This window comes from Zalophus californianus, chromosome 10 (assembly GCF_009762305.2).
Source record: "Zalophus californianus isolate mZalCal1 chromosome 10, mZalCal1.pri.v2, whole genome shotgun sequence".
Taxonomy (NCBI): domain Eukaryota; kingdom Metazoa; phylum Chordata; class Mammalia; order Carnivora; family Otariidae; genus Zalophus; species Zalophus californianus.
The window spans coordinates 72468736-72480836 of NC_045604.1; the positions used below are offsets into that span (position 1 = coordinate 72468736).

The following is a 12101-nucleotide window of genomic DNA, read 5'->3' on the forward strand; positions in this document are numbered from 1 at the left end:
GATCCAGGGAGGTTATGGGGAGATGATCAGAAGAAATAAAGTAGTAAAAAATTTAAATAGTTTGAGAACATGTTTTATTACTTGTCCCCCCCACCGCCGCCTTTTTTTTTTTTTCTAAAGAAAGAAGAATGTAACAGAGAGAACACTTGATCAGGATACCTTGCTCTTACCCCATTTTCTGATTTTATCAAAAACTAAGAGTAATCCAACAACTCCCCCCCCACTTCCAACAGCCTCAAAACTATAAGTACTGTAAGCAATGTCAATTTCTTAGTTGTGACAACTGTACCAAGGTTATTTACTTAAAATGCTAACATCAGGAGAAGCCAAGTGACAGAGATATAGGAATTCTCCATGGTGTCTTTATATATAAAGAAAAAGTTTTTTAAAAATCAAAAGACAAACCAAAAATGATGCTTTTCTGAACATAATCCCTGGCTTTCTTCTGAGCCTTGTGAAACTGCTACTGCACAACTACGTGGATGGCAAGCTCGGAAGGGCAGGTTCCCAGCAATAAGCCCAGGGAAGACAACTGGCCTTGACCGACCACCAAAGGCACATCAGATATCCAGTCACTAAGTGTGCACAGTGAAGTCTGACAAAAGAACACACCTGCCCCTCAGGGTTTGGAATTTTGAAAGATTCCATTTTGCAGGGCAAAGGGAGCTATTTTCCCATCACGATCTTGGTTAGTTAGGCTAGGAGGCTCTGAGGCTAGCTCCTCTCTTATAGGTAGGAAATCTCAGGAAGAAGAAACACATGTGAAGCCCTCTACCAAGAAGGACATGACATCCTCATCACCCAGGTACACTGCAGTCCTTGGAGGTCAACGCCCTTCGTTTATAACACAAGTCGATGGATTTCTTCGGACAGCCTCACCCACTAACAGGAAGCGTGAGAAGAGCCCGGCTGTTTCCTGCTCCATGACTGCCACGAAGCTCCTCCTGCACAGAGGGAGCCACCTCCACCTAGCCTCCAGCTCAGCGAAGAGAAACTCACTGAGAGCGCGCTACTCAGGGCTATTTCTCTTTTCCTATCACCACGACACACGTCCAGTTGCAGATCTTCACAGTTCGTATGACACACTCCACACGCCAAAGCACCCACTGGAGACCACAGCCTGAGGGCCAAGGGCAACTTACCATGTTTGGCACGTTGGTGACTGAAGCATTCTTGATGTCTGTAGGGAAGGGAGGCAAACTATTGACCATGCTCTGTTTGCTGGATAACTGGGGGTTTACTCCAGGGGCTCCCATTTGCTGCCCTCCAGTTTGACTAAAGGGTTGTCCGAATGGACTTGTGTTACCAGTCATTCCCATCTGAAACAGAAAGAGGCAACATGAGCGGTCATGACACAATCACATACAAGAGGAAGGGCCTCAGAAATGCTCACTTTGACCCACTGAAGCAAAAATCATTACTTCTTGTGAAACCCTCATTTTAATTATAAATTGAATGCTCATTCTCCAGGTTCCTTTTGGGTTATGAACAGAGCAACCTGCTACAATGGCGGCACATAAAGGCAGAAGACCAAAACCGCTCCCGACAGCTCTGCCTTACCTCCTTAACCATCATCCCAAGAGCCAGCACCTTTCCACCCTCACCCCAGCCTTAATCCTCATCCTAACACCCCCATGCCCCGACAATGGCAGCAACACATTAAGAAAATCATCTGGAAAATGGAGCTTCCAGAATCACTGACAAAGGGGAGCTCCTTGAGTTTAATCCTGAACCACTCCCCCAGTAACTACTTTCTTTCAAATTCCCCCATCAGATTGAAACTGTTTCCATTAGCTCAAAATAGTAGTAGGCATGTTGACAACGAAATGATATAACCTCTGGGATTCACTTTAAAATAATCCCAGGAGGCAAGGGGTTGTGGCAAGAAAGGGGCCTAGATGAAAAATGACTGGCCATATGTTGCTTTTTTTTTTTTTTAAGATTCTATTTATTTGACAGAGAGAGACACGGCGAAAGAGGGGGAGTGGGAGAGGGAGAAGCAGGCTCCCAAGGAGCAGGGAGCCCGATGCGGGGCTCGATCCCAGGACCCTGGGATCATGACCTGAGCTGAAGGCAGACGCTTAACGACTGAGCCACCCAGGCACCCCATGTTGCTAACTCCTAACCAGGTGACAGGTGTGGGGAGGTTGTTATACTACCTTCTCTAATATCACAAGTTAGGGTGGAGTGCTCCATAAAGAAGTTTTTTTTAATTAGTGAAATAAAATCAAACATACAGTAGCTAAAGGCAAGAAAAGGAAGGAGGAGCCCCCATCTATGCCTCTCTCCAGCTCCAGCCCGTACAGGAGTGAGCTCGGGAACCTCGCAGCGACACCCAGCCGGGCCTGCCACTCTGGAGGGATTGGCTTCTTTAGTCACCTGCCCCCGCTTTTCCTCAAAGTTCTAATATCCTACCTATTGCCTGGTGCTCGCTCGACTTCTCTGGTTTCTCTATGAGTTTGATGTTTGAAAGTGGGAGGAAGGGTACCCTGAGGGACGGCCTCCTAGAGAAGAGCGCTGCCCGCAATCAAGAAACCCTGGCTCAGCTCTCCCGGCTAACCCCACACGGGGACCACTGCTGCCGGGCAACTTCCACTCACTCCTCCTATGGACCCTGATCTCACCTGTAAGATGAGTGTCTTGAACAAGAAGAATTACATTATTTCTTTCAGCTCTAAGATTCTAGGTTGCAAACAAACCAATGCTCACCACAGCTGACCTTTCTCAGCTGAAATGTCCACATAAAAACACAAACTAGTATAACCAAGAAGATCTTGCTCCCGAGCATGTTCATACGTGCAGGTGGCGTCTAGGCATGGCCCTCACTGCTGACATTTTCACCTGTTTGAAACTGAACACGTTCCAGTTGCCACTTTTACCCTACTTGCTTTCCTTGAGTAAATGGAAACAAATTTAAATTCAATGGAACTTCAAATTCAACCTGAGTAACTGAAACAAAAACAAATTCTTCTCAAAGCCCAGTAATTAGGCTCAACTTTCAGTTCAGATGATTTAACCCAAGCGACATGGTAGCTCTTAACGTAACGGGCATTTCTGATTCTCAACTAGGTTCCTTCAGTTGTTACCTGAAACTCTGAAGAACTGAAGCAAGAACTTGTATTTTCAAAAAGGATTACCCCAAATTAACGCCATGAAGTAATTCTTTCTCTCAGAATTTGTTTCATTGAATAAAATCAAACCCTGTTCTTAGTGGTCCAAGATTTTCCAGAGAAAACATTCTTAGGATTTCTACTTCCTGGATTTCATTTAAAATTTCTCTACTTAGGACACGTATGCTAGAAGGCATGTGCACCATTCACGCCTCCATGAACTCGCCCTGGCCTCGAGGTCAGCCAGGACTTCCTGAGTGCCTGCTGTGAGCCATGCCCAGTTTTAAGCATGTGTAGATGCACCTCTCCCACCTGTCATGGAGTGCACTCCTTAGAGCCACCAATCTGACAAACAAGAAAATCAATGTTGTTGTGGAAGTTTCTAGCATCAACAAACCAAAGTGGGTAGCAACTAGAGGGCAGGAAGAAGTAACTGTCCTCCTACTCACACCAACCATCCAAGGGCATCACCCTTTGGTGCAGAGGGGAGTAAGTACCAAGAAGCCAATGAACTCTGTGAGTCTCAAAGTTCACCCAACCTGTTCTGAAAAACCTATTTCTAGAATTGTCTTGCCAGGGTGAAAATGAGGTAGGTAGGTGGTCTGGTTAGTTGGGTACTACTTGCCTGGTGAGCCTCTGGGCAAAGCATTTTCTAAGTGGCTGAACCAAATGTTTCAGAATGTTTGATGCACTCTGACAGATTTTTTTCTTTTTTTAAAAGATTTTATTTATTTTTTTGTCCGAGAGAGAAAGGAGAGCGCAATGGCAGAGGGAGCAGCAGACTCCCTGCTGAGCAAGGAGCCCCATGCGGGACTCGATTCCAGGACCCTGGGATCATGACCTGAGCCAAAGGCAGATGCTTAACTGACTGAGCCACCCAGGCGTCCCACTCTGACAGATTTCTTGTCACTTTTTCTTCTTTTCTTCAATCAACAATGAAGGAAACTATCTCAAGGTGGTTTTGAACCTCATAGGGCAAGAACCAAGGTAAGGTCAAAGATCACAGATGGCAGGTAGGGAAATGTCCAGCTATACATTTAAAAAACAGGGGGAAATGCCATCCTTAGTCTATGACAACACACACCTCCAGAGATCAAGCATAGTGAGTCCAGGCTACCTGCAAGAGGTCAGGCTCTGCTCCCTCGGCCCAGAGCCCACTCCAGGCTGACCTTAACCAGTCAGAGCGAACAGGAAAACCAATGGACAGTCCTGCAAAGGGCTGCAGCCACCTACCTCCCCTGTCGTAGACTGTCTTGACAGAACCTGGTAGAACTGAAGGCTACTCTCCAGTCCTCGCCTACAGTTTGGGGTAAGAGCTATTCACTTCTAAAGATTTGTAGATTTCTGAATTCCTGTTCTATATTTATTCTCCTTTGATCAGACTGAATACAAATGGTCCAAGCCTAGGCTAACACACATTGTTGGCACCAAGGTTCATAATGAAGTAGTAAGTAGTAAAATCAAAATGTCTATTTCCAATTAATAAATATCTACATATTTGTTCTAATTTCCCAAGTTACTTGATAACAAGTTTGTACACTTGGCTTTATTTGCAACTAAAGTTTATCAGGATCTGGCTTAAGGCTGCTAGAGAACGACCGTGTAATCTTTTCAATAAAATTCAAAAGGCAGAACAGCAGAAATAGGCAACTGTTCAATTGATGGTGAAATTTATATAACGTATGAATAAATTAAAGCCTATGGAATTAATATTTATATTCTGCCTCATTCAGCAACAGCCCACACATGTTAACTCTATTCTTTCGGAGCTCCTTTAAGCACTGAATTCAAGTTCAATCTCAAGAAATGGGAAGAGTGGACAAGTTAAGTACCTAAAAAAAGGTACGCTCTCCTATAATGAAATCTAAATTAAATAGGTCTACCGCATTTTCCCGTGAAAAAACAATACTGTTACCAGGTGGATCACTCATTGGAAAACCTACTCATTCTGTCATCTGTGGCTCTCACTTCAACAAGAGAATAAGACATGTAGATGGCAGTCCCATTGCACAGGAGAGCACAAACTAGATAAGAAGGAGAGAAAATTACTAGTGCAGATCCAGAGGCCTACCTGCCCCCCCAACTACACAGGGATGTGGATTACGTATTAGCCAAAGCAGGGCTCTAAAGCACGAGATCCAAAGAGAAATCTCTCTTTAGAGTTTAGTCCAAGAAACCCGAACAAGGGACGCCTGGGTGGCTCAGTTTTTAAGCGTCTGCCTTCGGCTCAAGTCATGATCCCGGGGTCTTGGGATCGAGCCCTACATCGGGCTTCCTGCTCCGTGGGAAGTCTGCTTCTGCCTCTGCCCCTCCCACCCACCTGGCTTGTGCTCTCTTGCTCTCAAATAAATAAATAAATAAGTACTCTCAAAAGGAAAAAAAAAGAAAAAAAGAAATTTGAACAATACCTGCACACTAGCCTTTGTTATTGAAACAGACAGTGTCTGAAATAAATTGTAGTAACAGTGCCTGGCCCATCAATCAAAACCTGAAGTCCTGAGCTGTCTGGCAAGTAGGTGAGTGACCGCCATCTACAGGAGGAGGACAGGACGGACGATGCTTCTCTTTCTACTGTAACAGACATGTACTACAGATATACTGTGCAAAGTATAAAACACTACATAAGTCTATGGCATTATTTGTCATAATATGACTTATGACAGTCCACCCTAAATCTGTCTTTGGCATAAAACCAGAATAAGACTTGCCTTCCTGGAACATACATTTCCTCTGTGTTCTCGGGCCCTAGTACGTAGTGGGTGCTTATTTAGTATTTGGGGAAGGAACCAGATAAATGAGCCCTTTAAGAGACTACTGCATCACACAGCTGCTCAGAACAACAGAGACCCCAACATCAGCCCTGAAGGCAGATGCAACTGAAGAACTGGGGGCCAGTCACCACCGGCGGGAGGGGCACTGGGAAAGGCAGGAATGGTGTCCCTCCTATCTTCTAAATACCCATCCCAATAGACAGGAAGACAGAGCAGACAGGCAGCCTGCTGGCCATGCTGAATTTCAGCACGACGAGACCATGCCCTCGGGAGCTGGTTTTACAGGAAGATGATAGCTCTGTGGGGCATCACAGTATACACAGGAGCTTGGCCCGGCTGTAGAGCAGGTTCTCTGCGCTACATCCACTGGGCCAGCAAAGCCTTGGCTTTGGTGCAAGGCTCCAGGCCGTACCCCCCTCCCCCAGGCTTCCCAATGGTGCAACAAAACACTGATCTATTGGCCTCAGTGGTCACCAGTGGCTGCAAACAACCTCCTCTGCTGACCCCAGCATGTGGGACAAATATTTTTATTTTCTACTTGTGTCATGACAACTATCAACATATAGTACTAAAAAAACAAGCTCTAGGCTCTCCCCAAAACAGCAAAATTCTCTCCACTACACTAATCCTAAGAACATCTTTACTGCTCACTTCATCAAATAAGGTAGTAAACTAAAAATGAAAGAGCTAATGGGGGGAGGGGATGGTTAAAGAAAAATAGCACAGACAGTAGAAATTTCTACAATAGTGGCAAGCCAAGTATCCATGTTCTTGCTCCCTGGTAACCCCTAAAGGTTAAGGATGCCGGCCCTGGGGGGAAGGAAACTCCTCACTGCCTGTCCCTCTCTATTCTCAGGGAAGGGCAAGCTCTCCCCCAATCTCACACCCTTGCCACACATGGGCCTTTTCCAGTAGACACTCTCCCGTCCAAAGATGTCAACCACTCATGTAAACCACCACCCTCACAAATGAACTCTCCTCAATTTTCGTCTCCAAACATCCTCTTTTCAACATACCCTCTCAGGAAGCATCAGATCATAACCACTTATGAGCTAAAAGCCTGATAGGGACGATGCTGTGTGACCAGCAGAAGGCAGAGCCTGAACAGGACCAGCAGAAAGATGCTTCCACTGCATGATTTTACTTAAGAGTCAGCCAGGCCTTCAGAAATGCTTTAAGTGGCAACAAATGTGGAGTTTGATGTGGTTTCGATGAGACCACTAAACACGTTCTTTTTCAAAAAATGCATTCTTCAGCAGCTTTCCTCGCACCTCACATACACTTAAAACCAAACTACACAGCACAGCAATCAGAGGAAGTACTGCTCTGGGGGGCGTTACTGATGCTGGTCAGAAAGGTCAGAAAACACACAGAAAGGAAGCAGAGTATGACCTTAGAAGGGACAACTGGACAGGTTAGAATTTTCAAGTGTGAGGGCTTCAAAGTATATCTGGTTAAAATGTATCCCTTTGTGGAAGAGGAGAGGGGGGCCCAGAAAGCTGAGGAAGACAGCAAATCCGATGGAGAACTGACCCTGGCACTCCCCACCGCCTCGGTGCTAAAGCAGAACCGTGTCTCCCCCAGCCACACCTGGCCTGGTGCATGCATGGCATGTGATACTGCTGGACAAGAAGGCTCAGTTCACAGGACCAGCAGCATGGGCAACAAAGCCAACCCAAAACAAATTAAAGTTTTCCTGGAAAACAGATACAAACAGGATTTCATTTGGACAAGCAGCAAGCAGTAGCTAAGTGTACGGACTCTGGGGATAGTTACCTGGTCTGAGGGGAGCTCTCTGCTAAGGGTGAGCTGTGTGATCTTGGGTAATTTACTTACACCTCTCTGTTCCCTAAAACAGACATAACAGCACCTCCTCTTAGAGATGAGGGATGATTAAACAAACCCACAGATGTAAAACCTCAGGAGGAGGTCGTACTATGGGTGCTGGCTAGGACGCTGCTATCACTTGGTGTGCGGAGGAATGGTTTCACATTAGATAGAATTTCTTTCAGAAACATGCTTAGGGTAATAACAAAATAAGTGAATGTTTTTCAGAGAATGTGTGATGGTGGGGAGTGATTCAGACAGAATCAGAGGGAGAGGCCAGCTGGAGACACTGGCATTGGATTATGAGACACTTTCAGAGAAACATGAAATAAACTTGTGACAAACCCCAACCCGTGCATTTACCAGTTGTAGCAATACTTATAATGGGCAACTGTTTTCAAGCTGTCCTAGCAAACCACAAACATTTCCAGTTCTCACTTCAGACTGTTTTCTAGCCTTAAAAACCATACTCAGAATCTTAATACATACTATAAGCAATAACAATGTAACACCAGCACAACCCAGGCCTAAACTTCCTGGGCTTGAATTTAAACCAAAACATGGAAGAATATGCCTACAAAGAAAAGAAACAGAGGGGACTTCTGCCTGTAAGTTGGCCGTGACACAGCACCAAGTGCTCCATCCTCATGTGGCTTCAACCTGGCCCAACATGTTCACTAGCCTGAAGAGTCCAGCCTGTTCCTTCACATGCTGGCAAACATGTGAAGCCACAGATTCACAGAGGGCGTGTAAAGACAACGCAATTTCATACACCATCGGCAAAAATTTGCCAAATAATTTAAGAGCCAGAAGTATTCTTTCTTTTCAATGACATAAAGAACCAGAACTAACCCAGAGTATGGCCATATCATTTGTAAAGCCAAAAGCATTTTCTCTTGGCAACCTACCATGGTTGGGAGAAAGCCAAGAAAAGCAGTTTTCATGGAAAGACATGGTTGCATTCAGTTGTCTGCTATCACCCGCTTGCTCTTGGAATCCTTCCAGTACCTCAACTTGGCAAATAAAGAGTAAGGAGAAATATGCAACAGATCGCAACACCAAAGCCATGGCCTGGCCTGTGCAGAGTCACCTGGAGCAAGGGAACCAGGCACAGGAGCGGCCCGGCCCACCTCACTGGACTCGACTCTTATAACGTTGCCAACTTGGAAATTATTCAGGGAAATCCATAGCCCCCGAGTCTGGACACTTCCCTTAGACCAATAAATCACAACTGGAAGATAGGTAAGAGTATTTAGCGATGCTCGTGGTATATTTCACTTGGATGATGTATGACCAGAATGTGACTTAGAAACAACGGACGCGGCTAAAAGGAAGGTGATGGGACAGCAAATCACTGCCAAGGCTTCAGGCCTGGGGCCTCATCTGTATTCACCCATAATTCACTCTAGAACCTTCTAGCAACACAACTAGTACCTTAGAGTTAGAGCTACCGCGGCATGTCACAGCAGTTAGATACACCAGCTCTCCGGGGTGTGACCCTTGACAGCTGACTGGCAAATGCACCAGGCCAAGGTCAGTGGGCCACTGCCATCGTGGTTCTACACTCATCAGCTGTGTGACAAACCTCTTGCCCCCTCTAAGTTCTCCTTGGCTGTAAAACATGAAGCATTCAGATGACCACTAGGTGATCTTCTGACCCTAAATCTGATGACTTTTTTCGTTTGAAACAATCAGTGCTTGAATCGCATGAGGTCTACACTCCTGGAAGGCGCAGCTACTCAGAGTGGGTAACAACCGGAGACTTGGAGTTGAGCCAAGTGCCAGGCCCTGGGGCAGGAGGACCTCCCACGGTAATGCTCCTGTGGGGATCCTGTGGAGTGGCCAGCGGCCTGTCCAGAACACTGGGGATCTCCCTGCCACCCACAATGCACAGGGCCCAGGCTTTCCATAGCTCCAGACCCTCCACACCATCCCAGAGTAGGTCACAGGCACAACAGTCGCAGGTGAGGGCAATGAAACTACAATCAATTCCTTCCCCCAGTGCTTCCAAGTCCAAATATCCTCCTAGGTAGAAAAGCAGCCTCATTAGGATTGAGTACTCCTTGCAAGCAAAGTAAAGGCCAGCATTAGCCCACAGCAACCATGGAGAGAGAAGAGAAAGGAGAATAAGACGATAAAAGAGTAAGAGAGAAAAGGGAAAAAAAGAAAAGCATTTTATTTTACAAAGAGCGCATCTTGATGAAGATGAATTTTAATTTACACTGCAGCTCAGCTGTGGCACAATGCAATAGAGATCCAGGCTTTCAGTAATCTACTCCATGACGCAAGCCTTTAGCCCAAGCCCTCTGCAGGGAGTGCACGCCTGTTAGGCTGAGGAGTACTCTCCCGCAGGCATTTACTGTCCCCTCGAAAAGCGAGGAAAGAGTGCAGATGGAGCACAGAGGAACAAGGCAATGTCCACATGGGGAAGGACAGGTAAAGGTGGGACTGAACACGCAAAGAAGGCTTTGGGGAAGTGAGCCCATGATTATTACATTAGAGGAGAAAGAAAGCTAAAGAAAATTCGAAAATTATGTTCCTCTTCTACCTTGGGGCAGAACGGAGGAAGTTCTTCAAACAGGCAGGGTGGAGGGCGAGCCCCAGGAGGCAGGCACGAGGACACAAACCTGGGGCTTCTTGTGGCCTCCCCCTATCCAGCTTCTTGGGCCTCAGCCGCAAGACGACATGAGGAGATAAAGTAAGGTGCTGCCCAGCTTATGGAACGCCATAAATCTCAAACCATGAAACACACTCTACTACTACTCTACTACAGGACTGTTTCACATACACGTAACTCTACTTCCAACCAAACACTGAGTTCCAAAATTGCTAATGAAATATGAATGTTTCCAGTCCTCCCCACTGGTGATTCTGGTGAGGAGGTAGAGCAGGGCTTTTGAGGACGCCCAGAGTCACCTTGGCGCGCCACACTCTGCACCGTGGCTCACAAATGAGGTGTGGGAAAGCACTTGGGAAAGTGTGAAGCTGATGGAAGGCAGTGGTGGCACTGCAAGTAAAACTCTTCTTTTACTATGAAAACTCATTACTGATGAAGGGAAAATGCTCCTTGCACATTAATTTGTAAAAAAAAAAAAAGAATACAAAACATATAATCCCTATAATTAACAGATGTGCCTGCACACACACAGCAAAGAGAACACATTTTCTTTCTCTTCTTTTCTTTTTTTTTAATGAGCTCTACGGCCAACAAGGGGCGCGAACTCACAACCCTGAGGATCAGGAGTCTTAGGCTCTACCAAATGAGCCAGCCAGGCACCCCAAACACCAACATAGTTAATTGTGGTGACTCTAGAGGGTTTACAAGTGATTTTTAAAAGTTTTCTTCTAAGTATTTTCTATATTATTCAAATCCTCTACACAGGGCATTATTTTATAAGGAGAAAAGTTGTTTTTTAAAACTATCCTCTACTCAAACATTCTGACTACCCATAGGGATACGACGACCCACTGTTTGGCTGCACATCCATATTTGAAATATTAATTTAAGCTGTCAACAGACACTGATAAAACTAGGTAGATCAAACTGATTATGACGGCCAGAGATTACTCTTGGGTGGTAATTTAATCAAATTCACTCTGGTTATAACATGGCTATAAGTTGTCACACTCTGCTCTAATGGATTATAGATGTGGCCAGAAAAAGCCTGAACAAGGCTTAGCCACTCAGCCATGTCCTACCACTCTCTGCAAAGAAGGCTAAAGAAGGGAAAAGAGAAGCAAATACAGTCAAGCCAGTCAGGATATAAAAGGCGGCACACTGCTCTACTTGTTTATGTTTATCAACTTGGAAACTGCACAGTAGATTCCTGGTACAACAAAGGCACAGTTACCCTGTTACCCATACTCTGGTTCGTAGTTCAGGCCATTGGGAAAACCATTCACTCGAATCTACGCGGTACCTGAGCTCTGGAGAACAACAGGCAGGAGACTGGATCGTGAGGGATTTACCCGAATGTCTTTGGCTCCCAGGTTCAGACAGCAAGGTGCATTTTAAGTGGAAAGTACCTATTCAAGGAAGGGGACAGAAGCTATCCTGTCTGCCCACCTCTCACTAAAGCCCACCTGCCTCCTATCTCTGAGCTCTGAGCAGTGACGCTCTGATCTTTGGGACAGTGGTATCTGAAAGGCTACAGCAATATGCATGTTTACTGACCATGTAAGCATCTTCCAGGAGGGAGACACTCTGGGACAGTGGAGGTGCACAGCATGCAAGGCCGTGCCCTCCCAGGCCCAAGGAGAGACACAAGCTCCAAGGAAACCAGATGTGTGAGGTGAGCAGCTAGCACGCACAGGGAACACTTAAGTGCAGTCTGAAGAGGGCAACAGGGTCCTGGCCCGGGGGACAAATGGCTCAAGAGGTCACACCTGAGCT

General features: G+C 45.9%; 1 protein-coding gene across 5 annotated transcripts in view; it reads right to left on the minus strand.

The window, feature by feature from the left end:
* Positions 1 to 12101, minus strand: part of LOC113931903 (CREB binding protein) — a 123167-nt gene that overhangs the window by 67065 nt on the left and 44001 nt on the right. For 4 of the 5 annotated variants that reach the window (XM_027610084.2, XM_027610080.2, XM_027610085.2 and 1 more), the window contains exon 3: positions 1143 to 1319. The exons of the other annotated variant lie outside the window; for it this stretch is intronic. In XM_027610084.2, coding sequence (XP_027465885.1) covers positions 1143 to 1319 — 177 coding nt within the window. The remainder of the gene's footprint in view (positions 1 to 1142; positions 1320 to 12101) is intronic. 5 annotated transcript variants of the gene reach the window in all.